Source organism: Lissotriton helveticus, chromosome 7, assembly GCF_964261635.1.
Source record: "Lissotriton helveticus chromosome 7, aLisHel1.1, whole genome shotgun sequence".
In the NCBI taxonomy this organism is placed as follows: Eukaryota; Metazoa; Chordata; class Amphibia; order Caudata; family Salamandridae; genus Lissotriton; species Lissotriton helveticus.
This window is the reverse complement of record NC_136068.1, coordinates 1,861,269,454-1,861,289,106: the sequence shown is the minus strand read 5'-3', so window position 1 is coordinate 1,861,289,106 and position 19,653 is coordinate 1,861,269,454. Positions and strand designations below refer to the sequence as shown.

The 19,653-nt window shown below is 41.9% G+C and overlaps 1 protein-coding gene across 1 annotated transcript in view; it reads right to left on the bottom strand.

Moving 5' to 3' along the window:
* LOC144770841 (DBH-like monooxygenase protein 2) overlaps positions 1-19,653 on the bottom strand; it is a 323,758-nt gene that overhangs the window by 287,897 nt on the left and 16,208 nt on the right. Inside the window, exon 4 of the mRNA XM_078655624.1 lies at positions 15,823-15,987. Coding sequence (XP_078511750.1) covers positions 15,823-15,987 — 165 coding nt within the window. The remainder of the gene's footprint in view (positions 1-15,822; positions 15,988-19,653) is intronic.

Sequence of the window (19,653 nt, the reverse complement as noted above, 5' to 3'; positions counted from 1 at the left end):
TGTGTCTCTTCACAGTAGATTTTTTTGCGGCATCCCTGATTACTTCGTACCGCTTGGCAAAAGTCAAAATCTGGCCCTTGCTATAATCTACCTCATCACGGTAAAATTTGCGTTGTTTCTTCTCCTTAATTTCATCTTCAATTTTGTCAAGGCGTTTCTGCATTTTCTCCATTTCAGCCACAAATTCACTCTCTGTGTATTTAGTTTTCAGTTTCTGAATTATTGTTTCATTTTCTGTGTTAATTTTGGCACATTCCTTTTCCGCGTTTTTTACGAGCATTTTCAACATATTGATGGAACAGATATGATTATTCTCCACACGCCAACTCCGTGTGTGTGCAATATATATATATATATATATATATATATATATATATATATATATATATATATATATATATCCATCAAAAGGTTGCCCAGAACGGAAAGGCCCACAACTGGTTGATGTTGCTGAAAACTTTAATGGAGGTTGTCAAATGAAAGGTGAAAGGCATGACAAAGCAATAGTTTAAAAGCCAACGCGTTTCGTGCTCATGCACTTCTTCTTGGGCTTGATTTCCTTAGGCATGCACCAACAGTTTATTAAAGCACCTGCGTTCTTCTAAATACCTGCCCCAGTGAGCGTGGCCAGTTGCATGGCCTTCTGGTACTAGTGGTACTTCGGTATTTCTACAGTGAGTTTGCGGTGCACCCCAAATATTAACAGTTCAATTATCACCACAGTGGGTCCTTGTGCATCCTTCTCGCATTCACTGGCACATTAGTACCTCCAAAAACAGCTCCTGTCCCTTTTAATCGGTCCGCATGTCGAGCGTCTCCAAGGGTCTGCCACTGCGCAGCGGGGCTCTTTCCACGGCGTAGGCTCGCCGTACAAATCTATATATACGTAAATATATATATATATATATATATATATATATATATATATATATATATATATATATATATATATATATCACTGCTTCCTTTCTGTCGCCAGGTCGCGCACTCAAACACGGGTGCTGTTGTGCGGGGGGCGGCACCCCGCTTTTATCAAAGCTCACTCCTCCTCACCTTCGAAGAAGACACAGCACTCGCGGGAGGAGGGTTCAGATTCTTTATTGCAACCCTCAGAGAACCAGACGCGTTTCGGCTACCGCCTTTGTCTATGGTACAGTTGCGCGCCATTTTTTTGTTTTTTAAATACCCATCACGTGCATGTCATAGAGGTAAACGAAGGACAATTCTGTGGTCACCATCTTATAATGGTTTGTCTAGCATTTGTATAACATTGCGGTTCACGCCCTGAATGGGCATTCTCTCTCTATACATATATACATAATATTGTGAGCCTGTCATATTACGCTTATGGTAGTGCCACGGCATGTACTTTATATTTGCACAGTAAATGTTCTTATTACATTATATGCATTAGTTACATTGCAGTTCAATTCATATGGCCCTGGATGGGCTATTTGCAATTGTCATACACAGTTGATATACCCATTTTTAACATATAGCCCTGTATGGGCTTGCCTTGCATAATTACCTCCCTTAGACATTTCCCTATTTCTTTTCACCCACTGTGCAAACCCAAATTCACTCTAACACATATCTAGTATTAAAATGTCTTTAAAACACGAGGTCAGCTAACTTTCTGGATCTTTTTAATGGAGCAGGGAGCCCCCTACCCCAAGTGTACTGTCATTTCTTCGTGGCTATTTAGGCCCCCAGGTGCCTTCGTTCCAATGTCTATTATGTGTCTGGATTCCAGCCTTCTCAATTTTTGTAGTCTATCCCCACCTCTGGGGCTCGCCTGTACATGGTCTAGCCCAAAGTAGGATATAAGGTCACTGTTGCTCTTATGATGTTGTTTGAAGTGCCTAGCTACTGGGTAGGCAGGATCACAGTTTGTGATGGCCCTGAGATGTTCTAAGATACGCATTTTCATGGGGTTTACAGTGCTGCCAATGTAACGTAGTCCACATGGACAAGTGAGACAGTATACTGTGAAGGGGGTCGAGCATGTTAGGAATACCTTTATTTTTCGCATTTTTCCCCTGACATCATAAGATATTACTTTTTTGCTAGGTTTGCACGCCTTGCACCGGCCACATGGGTAGAATCCTGGTTTGTGTTCTCCAAAAGGTCGGTCTACTGGTCGTGCCATATAGCTCTTTGTCAGTGTATTCCGTAATGCCCTGGCCCTTCTATAAGTTATCATCGGTTGGTTCGGCATGTCCATCCCAATAACTGGATCTGTAGTTAGAAGTTTCCAGTTTTTCTTCAGGATTTGTCTTAGCCCACCAACCCCCTCCGAAAAGGTGGTGATGAATCTAAACTTTCCCTCAATTTCAGTATCTTTTACTTTTTCTTTTAACATCTCTGTTCGTGGCATAGCATTAACTTTTTTCTGGGCCTCTTCCAGACATCTAATATTGTTGCCTCGCACTCTAAATCTATCCACGCTTGCACTTGCATTTCTGGTGTAATCTTCCTCCGATGTGCAATTCCTTTTTATCCGGAGTAATTCCCCATAGGGAATGCTGTGGATTAACTTAGGGGGATGGCTGCTGCTGGAATGTAGTATAGAATTTCCTGCCGTGGGTTTTCTGAATAGCTGTGTGTGTATTCTTCCCTGTTCAATTCTTATCTCTAGATCAAGGAAGTTTATTCGATTGTCACTCAGTTCTACTGTGAAGTGTAAATTATGTTTGTTATTATTCAATTTATCTATCTATATATATATATATTGTGCTCCAACTCTTGACAGTTTCCAAGAATTACCCACACTCACGGGTTTGCCGTATTTGATAAGGTTGCTTTATTTTCAGACAGACAGACGCCGACGCCCTCGCGTTTCGGCACTCAGCCTTTCTCGATATATATATATAACCTCCTCATTCAACTTTACTGCAATAGTGATGCGGACTCTGGCATTGTAAATGCGAAACATGTTTATTGCTTAATCCTGACTGTCCAACAAAGCATCTGGTATGAAGACAAACACCCTACGTGTTGTGATGCAATCAGTGCCTTGCTCACAGGTTATCAATTCTCAATTTTCAAGTAAATTTTAACTCAACACACAACCCCACATGTTGAACATGGAAAAATGACTCCCACTTTTAATTAACACTTGCCTTGGGGAGGTGGTGATCACTGGGGCCACATATGGCCTGGGAGGGAGGGCTGCCCTGCCCTCCTACACCTAATTACTAAGGGACTCATTACAATGGGGAGCGGTGATTGGGTCCCACCAACATTCGCTTGTGGCAGTCCCACCAATGCAAATATGATGGGACTGCCACCGCTGTGGTCAGATTCTGCACCTTCAACATTGCGGCGGTGGCTGCTGACAGCACCATCGCGATATTAAAAAGAGCATGTTGTGCATTTAACTGCACTACTTGGCATGCACTACACTATTCCTGCCATGTGGTGCAGTGGAATGTAAGGGGGTACCATGGGTACCCCCTCGGTACACCCACACCTACCCCAACACAAGGGGGGGCCCACAACGGGCCCCTGAAGACATTCTCCACCAGCCTTTTAATGGCGGTTCTACCACCACGGAAAGGCTGGCTTCCGCTGGCATCATAATTGTGCTGGCGGAGCCTACTGGGCATGCTGACCGCTCCGCCAGGCAATCATGACGATTGCTACAGGTGGAAAAATGGCAGTCTGACTTTCCGTCCGCCGCGATAGCTACCGCCATCATAATTTGGCGGTGGTAAATCATGACAATGGCGGAAAGATTGCCACTGCCGGCACGGTGGTGGTGATCGTTCCGCCATCGTAATGAGCCCCTTAGTTTGTGCCCCGGGCAGGAGGTGGTCCCTAGGGCAATTTTTAACATTGAAGGGGGGTCCACTACCCCCTGCTTTAATGTAAACATGCCCAGGAGAGTTGGTTGTTCCCAAAGCCCGTCAAGGCCAAATGAGGGGAGCCGCGTGACCCCCCTCTTATTCCTTTTTTAAATAAATCCCAGAGAGATGGTTGTCCTCGTGGCTTAGACAGCCTTCAGGAAGGGGGTTCGCATGCACCCCCTCCCCTTTTCTATAATTCACACTTGTTCCGGGACCTAGATCACCAGAGGCTGAATGAGAAACACATTTTTGGGATGTATGTATTCACAACGCATGATTTTACTCCGCATGCCATTACAGCACAGTTTTTACAACGCAAGTTGTTACAACGACTAGCATTGGGGGGCGCTGGATAGTGGAATAGTTTAATTTTCTATTCCAACTCAAGTCCCCGTGGATAGTAGGGAAGGTGTTGGATAGAAAATTAAACTATTCCCTATCCTACAGCGCCCTCCAGCGCAAGTCGTTGTAATGACTTTCGTTGTAATAGCTGCATCGTAATGGTAGTGCGGAGTAAAAGTTGCGTTGTAAAGGATGTTTCCCCATTTTTGCCACAAATTTTGAAATCCATTGTGATTCTTGCCATGAACACGTTTAAAAAAATGTTTTTGGGCCCAGGCAGGGTCCCTGGTGGACTCCAGCACCAAGCCAATGGGAGCAGAGTATTCCTACCCGCTCCTTCTCTTTTTTTTACTTTTTGTTTTGGGACTGGACTGAGTCCAAATGCCAAGATGGCTGCTAGCACTTCCTGGTTGAAGTTTGGCAGCCGATCAGATCTTTACACAAGATTATAACTGAGGAAGAAATACACCTACAGCTGAGAAAGATGGCAAGAGGAAAAGCGGCGGGCCCAGATGGCCTCCCGATAGAGTTATACTTACTGTTAGAGGATAATCTAATATCTGTGCTTAAAGAACTTTTTCATAGCATATTGAGGAATGGGAAGGGTTCCCCGGCATCATGGGCAGAGGCTACGATAGTCTTAATTTTAAAACCAAATAAGGATCCGCTTGTCGCTAAATCTTATAGTCCTATATCCCTTTTGAACACGGATTATAAGGTGTTTACGGGGATATTGGCCACTAGGGTAGCCAAAATTATAAAAAGCATCATTCATACTGATCAGAGGTGGTTCATCCCTGGAGGACAGCTCAATGAGCTAACTGGTATAATGTTGGGGATAGTGGATTTGCTATAACCTTCCTGTAACCATGGTGGCAGTTGATGCTGCTAAAGCGTTCGACCAAGTCCACTGGCCATATTTATGGGAGTCTCTGGAAATTTTTTGATTTCCCAAGAACCTAATGAAAGCTGTCCAGGCTGTCTATAGAGCACCTAGAGCTAGAGTGTTAGTTAATGGGGAATTAACTGAGTGGTTCAACATCATGCGAGGTACAAGGCAGGGGTGCCAGTTGTCGCCATTGTTGTTTAATATTTATAGTGAACCTCTGGCGGCATCGATTAGGCAAGATTCTACCATTTCTCAATTTAGATATAATAAACTTGAGGCTAACCTAGCACTATATGCAGATGATTTGATTTTAAATACACAGAATCCCGGAGTTTCTATTCCTAAACTGTTGGCTAGAGCTGAGTCCTTTGGGAATGTTTCTGGATATGGAGTGAATAGAGACAAAACTGAGGTAATGGAGTGGAATCAAACACCTGAGACCCCTGGGGCTAAATCTCAGATGCGATATCTCAGCATTTTAGTTACTCAGAAGTTAGCAGATGTTTCTATTGTTAATTGGAGAAAGATTAGCCATGAGGTGGGGAAATTATTGAATAGATAGGCAAACCTCCCTATCAACATATATGGCAGGATCAATTTAATTAAAATGATTATCCTCCCAAAAATTACTTTTCTTTTTAATAATATACCCATTTCATTTCATAAGAATGAGGTCGCAAAGCTGCAGGGAAAGATTGGCAGCTTTGTGTGGGCATCAAAGGGTGGTTGTTTCTCATGGAAAAGGCTTAGGAGGAGGTTGGAGAAGGGGGGCCTTAGGCTGCCTGACTTATGGTGTACGTTCATGTCTTTCACGTTAAAAATTTCAGGATGTTATTAAACAAACCAGACGACTCTGCATTGGGTCGTGTTTATGGAGCAATATTGAGTGAGCTAGGTGATGAGCAGGGGACCCAAAATATTTCAAAAAGGTTAAACTTAAGATCCTGTTACAGGCAGTGAAAAACTGGGTTTGCATCCGAAATAAAATTGGAGTTTCTTATTATTCTGAGTACTTTCAGATTTGGGGTTCCCCTGGCACCTTAGAATGTTTTGATGACGTGTTTAGACTACCATTGAAGCAAGCAGGTTTTTCTTGTTGGGGAGATCTAAAAATGGGTGTAAATTTGCTATCGTGGGAATCTTTGACTTTATGTACTCAAGGAAAATTAACTGTCTGTTTGTTATTTGGTGCAAATCCGTTCAGTAGTTTTTGAGATAATTAAGTCAAACCAAATTTGTATATTTAGAGGCACAAAGCCTCCACTAATCCTCCCGATCTTGTGTAGAGATATTTTTTTTGTTTGTTTGTTTTTTGTTTGAAGCCAATATATTATCTTGGCCTAAACTAAAAAGTATTAGTAACGGTGTAATTTCTAATCGAATTCCTGTAACATCTTTCAAAAATTCCACCAAAGGAAAACGTAAAGATTCATCTATGACTACCAAAAGAAGGTGTGCATTTCCTAAAGACCCAAACAAGTCAACTACAACCCTCTCCAAAGCATGGGCAAGAAGGCCAGACATTGTCACTGGGCGCTGCGTCCCCAACAATTGCAAATGTGGCACTCCTTCAGTTCCTTCTCCACTTCTCATATAGCCTAGGGAACCACTCTCGATCTTGCTTGTAAGGCTTTTTTGGTGGCTACGATGTCACAGTGTCCTTTATGGTCCCACTTGATGGCCCGCAGTCTTAGGCTTCCAGGTAGGCCACGTCTTGAGCCTCACAGTAATACACCTTCTTGGGCGACTGCTAACTAATCATGTACATTTTTGAACTTTTGGATTTCCACAACATAGGCAAGGAGGTGGGTACTCCTCCAGAAGTGTGTGGTAATGAATTCTTTGATTATGCTAATGTCCTTATCTGCATTGTTGGCAGCAATGATTTGTTTCACAGAGCCACTGGGGTGCTGAATCTCATAATGAAATTAAGATATAGTCAGTGCCACTGGAGTTATACGGCAGGGGAGAGCCAAATTATGCAGCAGGGTTGGGTAAACAATGGAGCAAGAAAAGGAAAATTATGGGGCATTATGCAGCACATTTTGGGTTAGTATTACTACATTATTTTTCTCATTTTTAAGCTTTTTAACACTGTCTGGGCTTTGGTTGTAAGTCACTAGTACCAGTTTAACACCCAAACATAGCAATAAGCTACATAAATAAGACCAGTCAACATTTGAAAAGGGCCTTCCACTACAGGATAACGTGTGTGGCTAAGTTTTTAGTAACTTTTGAACCAATTGAGCTAAAAACTAAAATATTTTTTTTGCTAAAATCTATCTGTAGATTATGCAGCAGATGATGGATTATCTGGTAAATGCAACAAATCTATAACTATGCGAAAATCGCTGCACAATCGCCTAATTCCAATGGCCCTGGATAAACTTCAGCTGTCTGGAGTGCTGAATCTCACATTGAAGTTGAGATATGCTTTAGCTGTCCTTGAAGCCGAACTTCGGTGAGATAGCAGCACTTGTGAAAAGTAATTAGTTGGGTTCTGATCCTTCCCCGGATTGTGCACAATCTCATAGCTTCACTCTTGTTATACATTATAGTGCAAAGATTATGTTTTTTGGGTTATGCGTTAAGTAGGTTAGGTATTTTAACAGTTATAAGGTATTTAAACTTAGTGATAACTGTCACCACTCTACTTTTGAGGAATTTCACAAAATGTTGCAAAACTAATGTGGTACATGGACATAAATTTATTTACAAATATTTTTGTAAAAAATATAAATTTCCCTACTTATTACCACTTAAATGAAGTGGTAATAGTTAGGGACCTACTACTTACCTACATCTAAGGCCCTAACACTGAACACGGCCAAAGTGTAGTAAAAATGATATAGTTGCCTTTTCTTTCTCTAAAAACAGCCATCTCCCAATGACATACTGACTTGTCATCGCCATAAACCTCAGCATACTGCAAATCACGGTATGCCATGGCCCAAAATATAACTAAGACCTAGCTGTATTATTGGTTTTTGGTTCCCTTGAGTCACTCATTATGTAGCAAGGGCAATGCAATACATAAACCAGATTATGAAAGGAACACAAGGCCACCATGTATGGCCCTGTGTTGATTTGTAAATCTGGAGAATTGCAAGTCAGTGCAGTTCTTTGTTTTTCCTTATTCTGCACACCATAATCTACATTGTTGCTAAATTTCACATACATCCATATGCCACGCCACTGTAGCCACTCCACTATACGTTATTCCACTCTACACCACTCCACTGTACACCTCTTCACTGTACACCTCTCCACTGTACGAGACTCTACTCTATGCCACTCCACTGTACTCTATTACAGTGTACGCAGTGCCTCTGTACACCCTTCCTGACTAACTCACTCCAGTGTACACAACTGGACGCTACTCCACTATATGCAATTTCACTTTACTCTATTCCACTGTATGTCACTCCACTGTACACTACTCCACTTTATGCCACTCCAGTGTATGACACTCCACTCTGTCACTTCATTCTACGCTATTCCATTAAACCCCTCCCCATTCTACGCCACTCCACTGTACACTATTACACTCCACCCCATGCCACTCTACGCTACTCCAGTCTATCCCACTCCATTATACTCCACTCCACTGTATACTACTCCATTATGCACTATTACACTCTACACAACTCTACTGTACAATGCTCTGTCCTATGCCACTCCACTCTATACTATCATACCGAACACAACTCCACTCTATGCCAGTCCAGTCTTGCTATTACACTGTATGCAACTCCACTCCAGGCCTCTACAGACTATGCCAGTCTACCTGTATGCCAATCCGCTATACACAACTTGAGTATATGCTATTCCCCTATATGCCATTCCACTGTTATGCCAGTCCTCTCAATACTATTCAACTCTATGCCACTCCACTGTATGCTACTCCACTCTGTGCTACTCCAGTGTATGCCACTTCACTCCACCCGCTCCAATTCCATTAGATGTCACTCACCTGTACACCAGTTCACTGTATGCTATTACAGTGTATGCAACTCCACTTTACGTCTCTTCAGTGTATGCCACTCCACTATACATCACTCCAGTATATGCTATTCCACTCTAAGCCAATAACTGTATGTCACCCTGCTGGTCTATGAGATTCCACTGTTAGCCTCTCCACTGTATGCTTCTCCACACTACACCACTCCAGTGTATGCCACTCCACTCCAGCCCACTCGATTCAACGGTTTTCCATTGGATACCACTCCCATGTCCACCACTTCACTGTATGTTATTACATGCAACCCATTTCAGTGTACTCCACTCCAGTCTACACCACTTCACTGCACACCTCTGCACTGTATGCTACTCCACTATACGCTTCTCCACATTATGTCACCCCACTGTGCGCTACTACACTATAAGCTATTCAACTTTACACAACTCCACTGTAGGCCACTCTAGTCTGTGCTACTCAACTCTATGCCATTCCACTTTATGCCATTTCACTCTGCGCTACTTCACTGTACACCACTTCAATGTACTCTCCTCCACTCCATATAACTCTACTCAAAAAACTCTTCTGCACTCTATGCCACTCTACTAGACAACTCTGCTCCACCTTTTCTCCATACACTCCACTGTCTAAATTTGCTCTCAACACTGTGCTCCTACTATCAAGTGTACAACAATCTACTCCACACTACGACAGTATACAAAGCTGTCTGACACAGCACTCTACTCTAGAATGTGAGACACCACTCCAATTTATAACAGTTTGCTCAGCCACTTCAATGTATGCCACCCCACTCTACGCTATTATACAGTACCCTAATTCGCTCGATGCCACGCCACTGTACACCACTCCACGTTATTCCACTCTATGCCACTCCCTTTTTCTACACTCCACTGTCCAGTATTTCACTTTATACTAATCCATTGTACACTGCTCCACTTTTCGGTAATCCACTCTATGCCACTATACTGTCCCTCTCTCCACTCTATGCCACTCTATTGTTTGACACTCTCCTCAACTCTTTATAACTCCACTCTATAAAGGTCTACCACACTTCATGGCACTCTACGCCATTCTACTCCACTCTATTCCTGTACATGCCATCTTTCCAAATCTATACTCCACTCTATGACAGTACACTCCAATGTATTACACTTTATTCCACTATACAACACTCTACCGTAAAAGACCCCACTCCGATTTATAACAGTTTACAACCTACACCAGTACACCCCACTTCATTCCACTCTACTCTATGACACACCAATGCACTCTATTGTGCTTTAATCCACAATATGCTACACCACTCCACTCAACACTTCTTCACTGTACGAGACTTTGCTTCACTCTACACAACTATACAACAATCTACTGTATGCAGCTCCTCTCTTTTACACTTAATTTTACTCTATGCAACTCCTCTTTACAACACTTAACTACACTGTATGCCACTCTCCAACACTTTACTCCTGTCTATACCCCTTCACTTCACTGTACAACAATATACTATACTGTATGCCACTGTAAACACTCTACTCTACTCTATGATACTCTAGTCCACTATACAACACTTTATGTAAATTGAAATGTAATGTATTGTACAGTTAATTAAAACCTTTACTAACGTGCATCTTTTATTGTATTTTCACAGCAACAGTTTGAACAAAAAAAAAATAAGTCATCGTTAAAACACATAAAAAATTTGATAAAATAAAACCCCAATACCCCTTAGGGAGTAACTTGAAACCTTTGAGAGAAAAAGTATAAGAAATCTGTTTTTTAATGATCATAAGCTTAGCGGCTTAACAGCAAGACCTATCCTCGTTAATCTGATGCTTGACAACAGGATAGATGAAGCAGCAAAAGACAAAGTGTTGGGCATGCAAGGGAAATTGCAATGTGCAAGACAACAATTAACCTCTGCAGGGATAATAGTGAGTTTCATGAGTGTTCAACACGGCAGTCTTTGTGAACAGGCAGTCAGTTTCCCTGTGGGTATAAACTTAGAAGCAGAGCAAGAGTAGCTGACCTCATCATTCAAATAATTAGCAGCACATTAGGTGAAAAAACAGAAAGCAAAGTGCTTGAGGATGCAAGGAAAGTGAAAAGTGCAAGAGCAGCAATTTTCAACCTCTACAAGTGTTCCGCCTAACTTACAGCAGAGAAAAGTGCAAAGTGCAACGCAGCAATTTGCATATAATCTTGCAGTAGAATAAAACAATGCATTCATTTAAAATCGTTAGATACTTAGAAGAGAGTGAATGCTCAACATAAAAATAGTTTCTATGGTGCGATCTACCCAGTGTGGGTCCATTTAAAGTACGTGGTGTACCGGTATTTAACTGTGCTGAAGTTCTCATTAAGACAGCAGCAGCAATCAGCGTCTTATGAGGGTTGGGTCAGGATACCATGATCCACTCAGCTACATTACCGTCTACTAGTTGTTTGGCTTGTCTTTTAATGTTTGGTTCAGATGTGGATAGGAGTTTCACAAAGCGACAGCTTAGTTGGACATCCTCGCCGGCAAAGCTTTCTAACACTGCTTGTCTGCAAGACAGGGTGTGTTTCTTATTAAAGAGTTTTTCTAAGGAGGGTCCAAAGCTCCTGTGATAGAATCCTGCTTATGGTTAGCAGGTGCACTATGTCCTCCTCTCCCTCCCCGCATAGTGAGCAGATTGCTGGCTTCGGAGGGCGTTCCACGGCGGCATATGACATGCAGATTGTAATATGCCTAGGTGAAGTTCCAAGAACTTATCCTTGATGGTTCTAGAGAAGCTAGTGTGGAGATAGGCTTGGGCTGACGCCTTGCTGTAGGACTGTATGGTGAACCAGCCATGAGTGCGCACTATCAGGGCAGCTTTGTCCTGTATGAGTGATTCTTTTTTAACAGTATTATTTTCAATTTCTTGGAGAGAGACCATATCAAAATTTTGGAGGTACAATTGCAGTTCCAGGTCCACAGTATGCAACTCTTTGTCTGACATAGTACTCCACTCTACTTCACAACTCTACTGTATGCCACTCCACTGTACGCCACTCAATGCCATTGTACTTTATAACAATATATGCCAATCCACTGTACACCATTCCACTCTACAAAAATCAATTAGACTTTCTGTAGCTGTACTCTACTGTAGCCTATATCACTTTCCAATACTGTAAGTCACCACACTATGCTCTACTATGCAACACAACACTCTGATTTATGACACTTTACTAGAATGTATGGTACGCCACTTCACTCTACTGCACTCCACACCACTGTTGTCCACAACACGCCACTCCACTCTATGACACTTTACTCCATTCTGCACTACTCCACTCCAGTGTAACTCCACTCTAGTATAGACCAATTCACTACATTTTATCCCACTCTACGTCACTGTGCCATATTCAGCTCTACGCTGCTCTGCTCTACTCCATTGTATGCAATTCCACTCTACAACACTGTACTACACTCTATGATACTCTACTCGCCTTTATGCCCATCCATTTTGTTCCACTGTACTACACTGTACTACACTATATATGACATGATGCCACAACACTCAAATTCTCACCACGATACACCACTCCACTAAATGACATGGCATGGCACTCCACTCTACGACACCCTCCCCCACTGTGCTCTATAACACTCTACTTGATGATACTCTGCTTTATGATGTACTACTTCACCCTACTCCACTCTACTCCACTCTATGACAGTCTAAAACACCCTACTCCACTTTTTGACATGCCATTCCACTGTACAACTCGCTGCTCCAGTCTACAATACTTGACTCCACTATATGAGACACAATGCCACGACACTATAGAAGACTTTACTACACTGTATGACACGCTAATACACTATACACTACCCAACTCAATTCCAATCTTTAATACTCCAGTTTATGACAATAGACTCTACAATACTCTCCTCCACTGTGTTGTATGTCACTCCACATAACAACTCTCCACTTGCGATGCTGGACTCTGCGATTTGCAACACATTATTAAGTGAAAACACCAAAGGTCAAAGCTTTGTTATAGCTCTGAAAACATATTTTCCCTATACAGAGGGACCTCAGGCATGGTCAATTGGGACTAATCAATACTGATCCTGGTGCAGAGTGGACCCCAGGCAATGGTATGGCAGTCCCAGCAGCGAGTCAAACTTGACAATCTTAAACACCTGGATGTGCAATTCTTGCTGAGCTCTCAGTTCTGCTGGGACATCAATATACTCACCATGCCCCATACACCGCGCAACAACTTTTGTAACTCACAAACCCTCCCTCTCCCTGTTCGATAAAGCTATGTTATTTAAAATGATTGCTCTACCACGGGTCCTTTATGCACTCCAGAACTATACAATATGCCAGCCAGCTTCTTTAACAGGGTATTTCAACTGGTAAGAAATTTCAAACAATCAAGGGTAGCCTTTGTTATGAGCTTGCAAGCGGTCTACAATAGTGGAGAAGATATATCCACCATATAGCTTTATTTTTTGACAGCCCAGCCTGTCTCGAATAACAACTGTCATTTTGGTACGACCAATGAACCAGCACACAGGTAGGAAGTGGGTCTGTTTGAATGGCCGTTGCACGTTACATAATCAGAGCTGGAGTTCTAAACTCGCTACCTTCTGTCATGAAGACCAACCTGCAGGAGCGGCATATGGACCTTAGGTGGATATGCTGAGGAGTCTGGTTGACACGGGAAACCCTTCTTTGGCAGGGTTCTAGTTTTCACAATTGGAGCCCCTGGATGGATTTAAAGACTGGGACTGTATTGGGATCTCAGAATTGGGTGAGGTCTGGGATAGGAACCATAGAAAATCTGAAGGGCCCAGCGAGATCATATTTACAAAATCACTTCCTAGACACTTGCTCCCCCTCTCCACCCATTATTACATACAACAGGAATGATGTCGCCTTCCAGGCATTGGCTAAAGTGGAATGGGCATCGCCCCCGTCAACACCGAATATTTATCCCTACACTCTGGTACAGATCTGCTGGGTCTTGTTGGTAATCTCCAAAACATTTCCTGTGATTGGACATGAGAATCCAATGCTGATCTTTCAAGAGCTTGAAAGATGTACAACTGTTACTCATCTTACTGTGTTCCTATTATCAGATGTATGTCCTGTATACACTGTATCCTGCAGATGGGCACATTGACTTGGTCACAGTGTGGGGCAAATACATTGACTGAAACACTGAGAGGCAACCTGATACCAGTTGTGTAGGCCAGGAAGGCCTCTAGCATTCCAAGAAAAGTGGTGCACCACCTATCTCATTCTGGTGATGAAAGGAACCAACATTCAGTGCTGGGACTGTGCCTCCTACATAAGTTAATACTGCCTGGGGGAGTTATCTCTATGAGCTATGCCCTTACTTGCCTTGCTTTATGGTTGCGATGCAATGCGTAATTTTAGCTGATGAATATTTAAACAGGAGGGAAAGTGAATAGTGAGCAACGTGAGCATTGATGGTTGAGGAAATCAGGTACAAGCAAGGGCTATGTATCCCAACAGAACCTGGATCAGTTTAATGGTAAGGAATACCAGGTTCTTCTCTTGATAATCATTGCCAACTCAAGCCAATCCTGTAGCTGTGATCTCAGTAACATCCCAATACTCACTAGTCTCACTAGTTTTCTTTGGAATAGATTCCTAACCTAACAATTTTGTACCAATTGAATCCGTAGCTGTTGCTCTGCACTCAAGGTCAAGCTTTTGTTTCATTCAGGTTAGAAGTAAAAGATTAAAGGTTTGAGTTATTCCCTATTCTTTGATTATGTTATTCTCATTTTTAGAAAAGTCTCTACTGCAAATATATATATGGCACATCTTGCTCTACTTACAGTTGTCTGTTTTGTAAACATTGTTGATAATCGTCTTTCCTATATTCCCCATTTGCTGTTTTTCTACTTTAATTTCTCCACTTCCTGAACCTACTTTCCTTCTCCTATTCATGTTTTTTGACATTTCCCTCTTTTTACCTTCTATCTTTTCGTCCCTTTCTTTATGACTTGTTTCTTTAGTGATATCATTTTGTTTTTTTGCACAGGTGTTTTCAACATTAATGTACATAAGTCATCATTTTGAGCTACAGTTGTCCTGGTAAAAGGGGAATTCACATTGGCTTAAAGAACACCTAAAAGAGAATACTGAGTCATTTCTGCTAGTGTATAGCTTCCCTCCTGATACATAGTTCATATGGTGCTGTTTGTGTGAACGTTTAATATCAGTCATTGCATTTTTAAGGTTTCCTTTTGTCTTTTCAAACTGTGACACAGATCAAACATTTGCACTCGGGTTGTCCTCTCCTTTATTTTCCTTTTCCTGTGTACCTCTTTTACTCTTCTGCACCCGTAGTTTGACCCCTTTGAATCAGTTCTGTGTCTGATTAATCCTGTCAAATAGCTTTCGGAGGGGGTGGGGGGTTATGTTGCTTAGTGGGTGGAACAAAACAGGAGGTGAGAGGTGAGAAAGGGGGCATGTTACAACTGAGCAACAGAGGCTACAAGACAGGAGGTGAACTTTGAGTTACAAGAGAAATTATTCTGATGCAAAAAATAAAAGATCTTTCATCAAAATGGAAGTGATCGTTGAGCAACATGGAAAGCTACCCTGTAGCACCAACAATGCATAGAGAGTCTGAGTTATAGATGCCATAGAATTGCCCGCCTCCATGATAGAATACCTCCAGTACTCAATGGTGCGTGTAACTGTGACCACAAACTCTGGACAAGCCCAGTTTTCCATTCATTGACTTACCTTGCCACCAACAGCCCATGCAACAATCACCTCCGAACAAGCATAAAAGTCTGGATTGGACATACAAATGCCAGGTGCAATGTTGACGTTGGTGGAGTTTGGACAGCCGTAGGCCAGGATGTGATGAACCAGATTTTTGTTGCTGTCTTGTATGATTGAATCAAACTGTGAGGGGATCACAGAACAGAAAACGAGTTATAGAAAGTACATTTTGTTTCCTGTCCTAAAATAGGAGGGAAATGTTGCAGGAGCAGAAATATTGCACTCAATAAAATGAAAAGCAGAGCAAAGATTCAGGTTAAATTTCTATTATTTAACATGGGAATACATTTAATTTCAACCCCTCTGTTTTTAAATTCTCTTGAATTTAACCCAGGGAGACTGTTATCCAATCTGCTTACATCTAGACTCATTCCCGCCCCTTTAAAATAAGAGTCTAGATATTTGCATATTAGGAGGTATCCTATTTTTCACAGTGAATGTCAGAGGGAAAAGTGGACTAGTGCAAGAAGGCATATTTCCAAAATGTGTACAAATCAACACATTTGACTCAAGTGTACATGCTTCAGAGGTAAAAATGCACAATGACAAGTGAGGCTGATTTGCATATGGCCATATCTGATCTGGGGTGGTGTGGAGTGCAAAAAAACGATGGATTTAGGCCCAGATCTCTGTACTGGGGTGAATGTATGACATTGTTCTGAATTCTGTCCATCAGCTGTTGTTTTTGCATTTTTCACCCCGAGTGGGATGGGTATGCTCAGACGTGAGTCCCATGCTCTCCACACCACTGGAGTCAAGCTATCCTGGCTGAAGACGACTGATAGCCAGAAACTGGTCCTGGGATGCTTGATTCCGGTCCAGGAAAGACATGGCTTGGCAGTTCGGGCTGGACTGTTCCCATGAGGCACAGGGTCAAGGCTGATTTGCATATGGCCATGTCTGAACTGGGGTGGTGTGGAGTGCAAAAAAACGGATTTAGGCCCAGATCTCTGTACTGGGGTGAATGTATGCCATTGTTCTGCATTCTGTCCATCACCTGTTGTTTTTGCAATGACAAGTGAGACACATAATGTGAGTAAAAAAAGTGTATGTAAACTTTGTCAGTGAGAGGATAAGCAATTTGGTATGTATTTAGTTCTATCAGATAATAACATTCAAGATACAAAATATTTGAATATACATAGAAAAATTACATTAAGTTATACTTGAGATTGATCAGATTTTAACTAAGATTTCATTTACATGGGGTCCACAACCTCAGGAACTTTGTCAGTATTTCAAGATATTCACATGGGATAAATTCACATACATTTAACCTAAATGACAATCATCTACATAATCTCTGGTTGCCCTTTAAATCGGTATGGTCGGACATTCACAAATTTGTATGCACCCATGTTGCTTTGGTCATTAACCCAAGTGTGGTTCAGCCTTCGTCTTAACCTACTTTCACTGAGTACTTCAAACCTGAGCCAGGGATCATTTCTTCCTTGCTCAATGGACCACCATGACTTCTGTTTGAGGCAAATCTATTAGTGAGATGATTTCTGGCTGACCAAAGCTTGGTCTGGTAGTTACCAGGAATTGACCTATCTGCCTATGGCTTACTTTTGAATCACAATTCACATTGGTGCAGAGCTACATTGTTTAGATACATATTTGTAGCAATATCTATTTTCTGTACGGAGTGGAGACACTTTAGCTTAACACATAACTCATTTCGGCTCAGTTTTTTGTAACTTTGGTCTTATACTTTCTAAGTGCCCCTTTATTGGGCATGCTTTTGTATTCGTATTTCTGATCCATTGACTACCTTTTGAACATCATTTAATATTTCAAATATTATTTTACCATACTGGGGGATTTTAATTTTCATTTAGAGTGTGACAAGAATGCAGATACTTCCACTTTACTAAACAATCTGGATGGTTTTGGACTAACACAGATAGTCTCAGAACCCACACACAAGGCTTGTCATATGCTGGATGGGATCTTTCCTCACAATCCTTCAATTACGGTGAACAAAGCATTGCCTTTAACCTGAACTGATCATATGGCAATTCTCTTTAACCTACTCGGTCTGAATAATCAACTCACTCAGTACAAAACCTGCCCCCCACCAAACTAAGATCTTGGCGTAATATCAGAAATACGCTTTAATAGAATTACTTGATAATAGTACACCCGTCCTAGTGGCATACACCAATAAGGCGGCTGACAATTACAAAAATTGGATTATGTCAGCCATGAACCAGTTGGCCCCACAAAGAACAATTAAACAGTGGAGAAACACATTTTCTGCCCCGTGGTATAACTCTGAGCCTAAACTTCTAAAATCTAAGTGTAGTTAATCAGAGCGTGCATGGAGGACAGAATATAGCAAGCAAGGTAAAGCTACCTACAAACTTGCACTAACTGAATACAAGGAAGCTATCAAAAGTTCAAAAAAGACTGTCACCGCCTTGTCCAATGTGCAACAGGAGAATCAATTTGCTCTTGATCAACCTCTCACCGATAAAATGACAAACTTCTTCCAGTCTAATGTTCAAACGATATATGATGAACTGGCTAGGAGGATCCCTGCCCCAACCACCTCTTGTTTACAATCGATGGAGGATCTTTACTCCTCTATTAGGGATGGCCAGTTGAGCAGTTTTTCCCTTTTTACTTAGAACAAAGTCAACTATTTGCTATTAGCCACAAAATCAGGGTCCCAACAGATCCCAGTCCTCCCGACATAATACATCTGGGTTAGGGTAAGATTAGTACCCTTCTAACCCCACTTCTGAACAATGGCAGTAGGACAGGAATCTTCCCAGCTTCCTGGAAGAATGCCTGTATTAGACCCATCCTAAAGAAACCCTCCCTTGACCCATCTGAGTTGACAAACTACTGTCCGATTTCCTGTCTACCCCTGGCAGCCAAAATCCGTGAGAAAGCTATTAACCAAGTTTTAACTGGTTACCTTGAAGCCAATGACCACCTTGATTACACTCAACATGGCTTCCAACAACATCACTCCACAGAGTCAGCTTTAATAATGGCCACTGAAAAAATCTGCATGCTGATCGATGGTGGAGGTAGAGCCATCCTGATTCTACTTGACCTATCAGCCATGTTTGATACTGTGAATCATACAGCATGCAGCGGCTAAAGGCTATAGGAATCAAAGAGGCCACTCTAATTCTTCTCACCACTTTCCTGACTTCCAGGGGACAGAGTGTGTGCTGGGACAACTTCAAATCTGAAAGGTTTTCTCTCCCCTGTCGAGTCCCTGAAGGCTCAGTACTGGTGCCAACATTATTTAACTACTATGTCACGTCCCTGGCCAAACTAATTAGGGCTTACGTTTGTTTGTTGATCTCATATGCCGACGAAATTCAGATTGTTATTTCCATTTTGTCAAGTATAGATACTGTGGTGGGGAGATTCCACAGTTGTCTTGCGCACAATATTAGCGACGAGACACCCTCGGGTATTTGAGCGCTTTATAAATTTAAAAAAATAAATAAATATGGAATATTACCTCAAATTAAATACAGATAAAACAGAGGTCATGGAGTTTGGAAATGGACCTCAAATCTGGAAGCAATGTTGGTGGCTGGCTGTGGAAGGGTCTGCCTGGAACCGGTGCCTGAAGTGAGGAATTTAGGATTTCTGTATGATGTCCAGTTAAATATCTTAGGGTAGAATAAGCTTGTGACATCACCCCCCTTTTTTTCTAGTAAAAATTTGGCTTATAATTCTGTCTTTCATTCCATCAGACCTTAGAAAAGCTTAAATTCTTTAGATACTTACTTATTCTAGATCACACCTTTAAAAAACGTT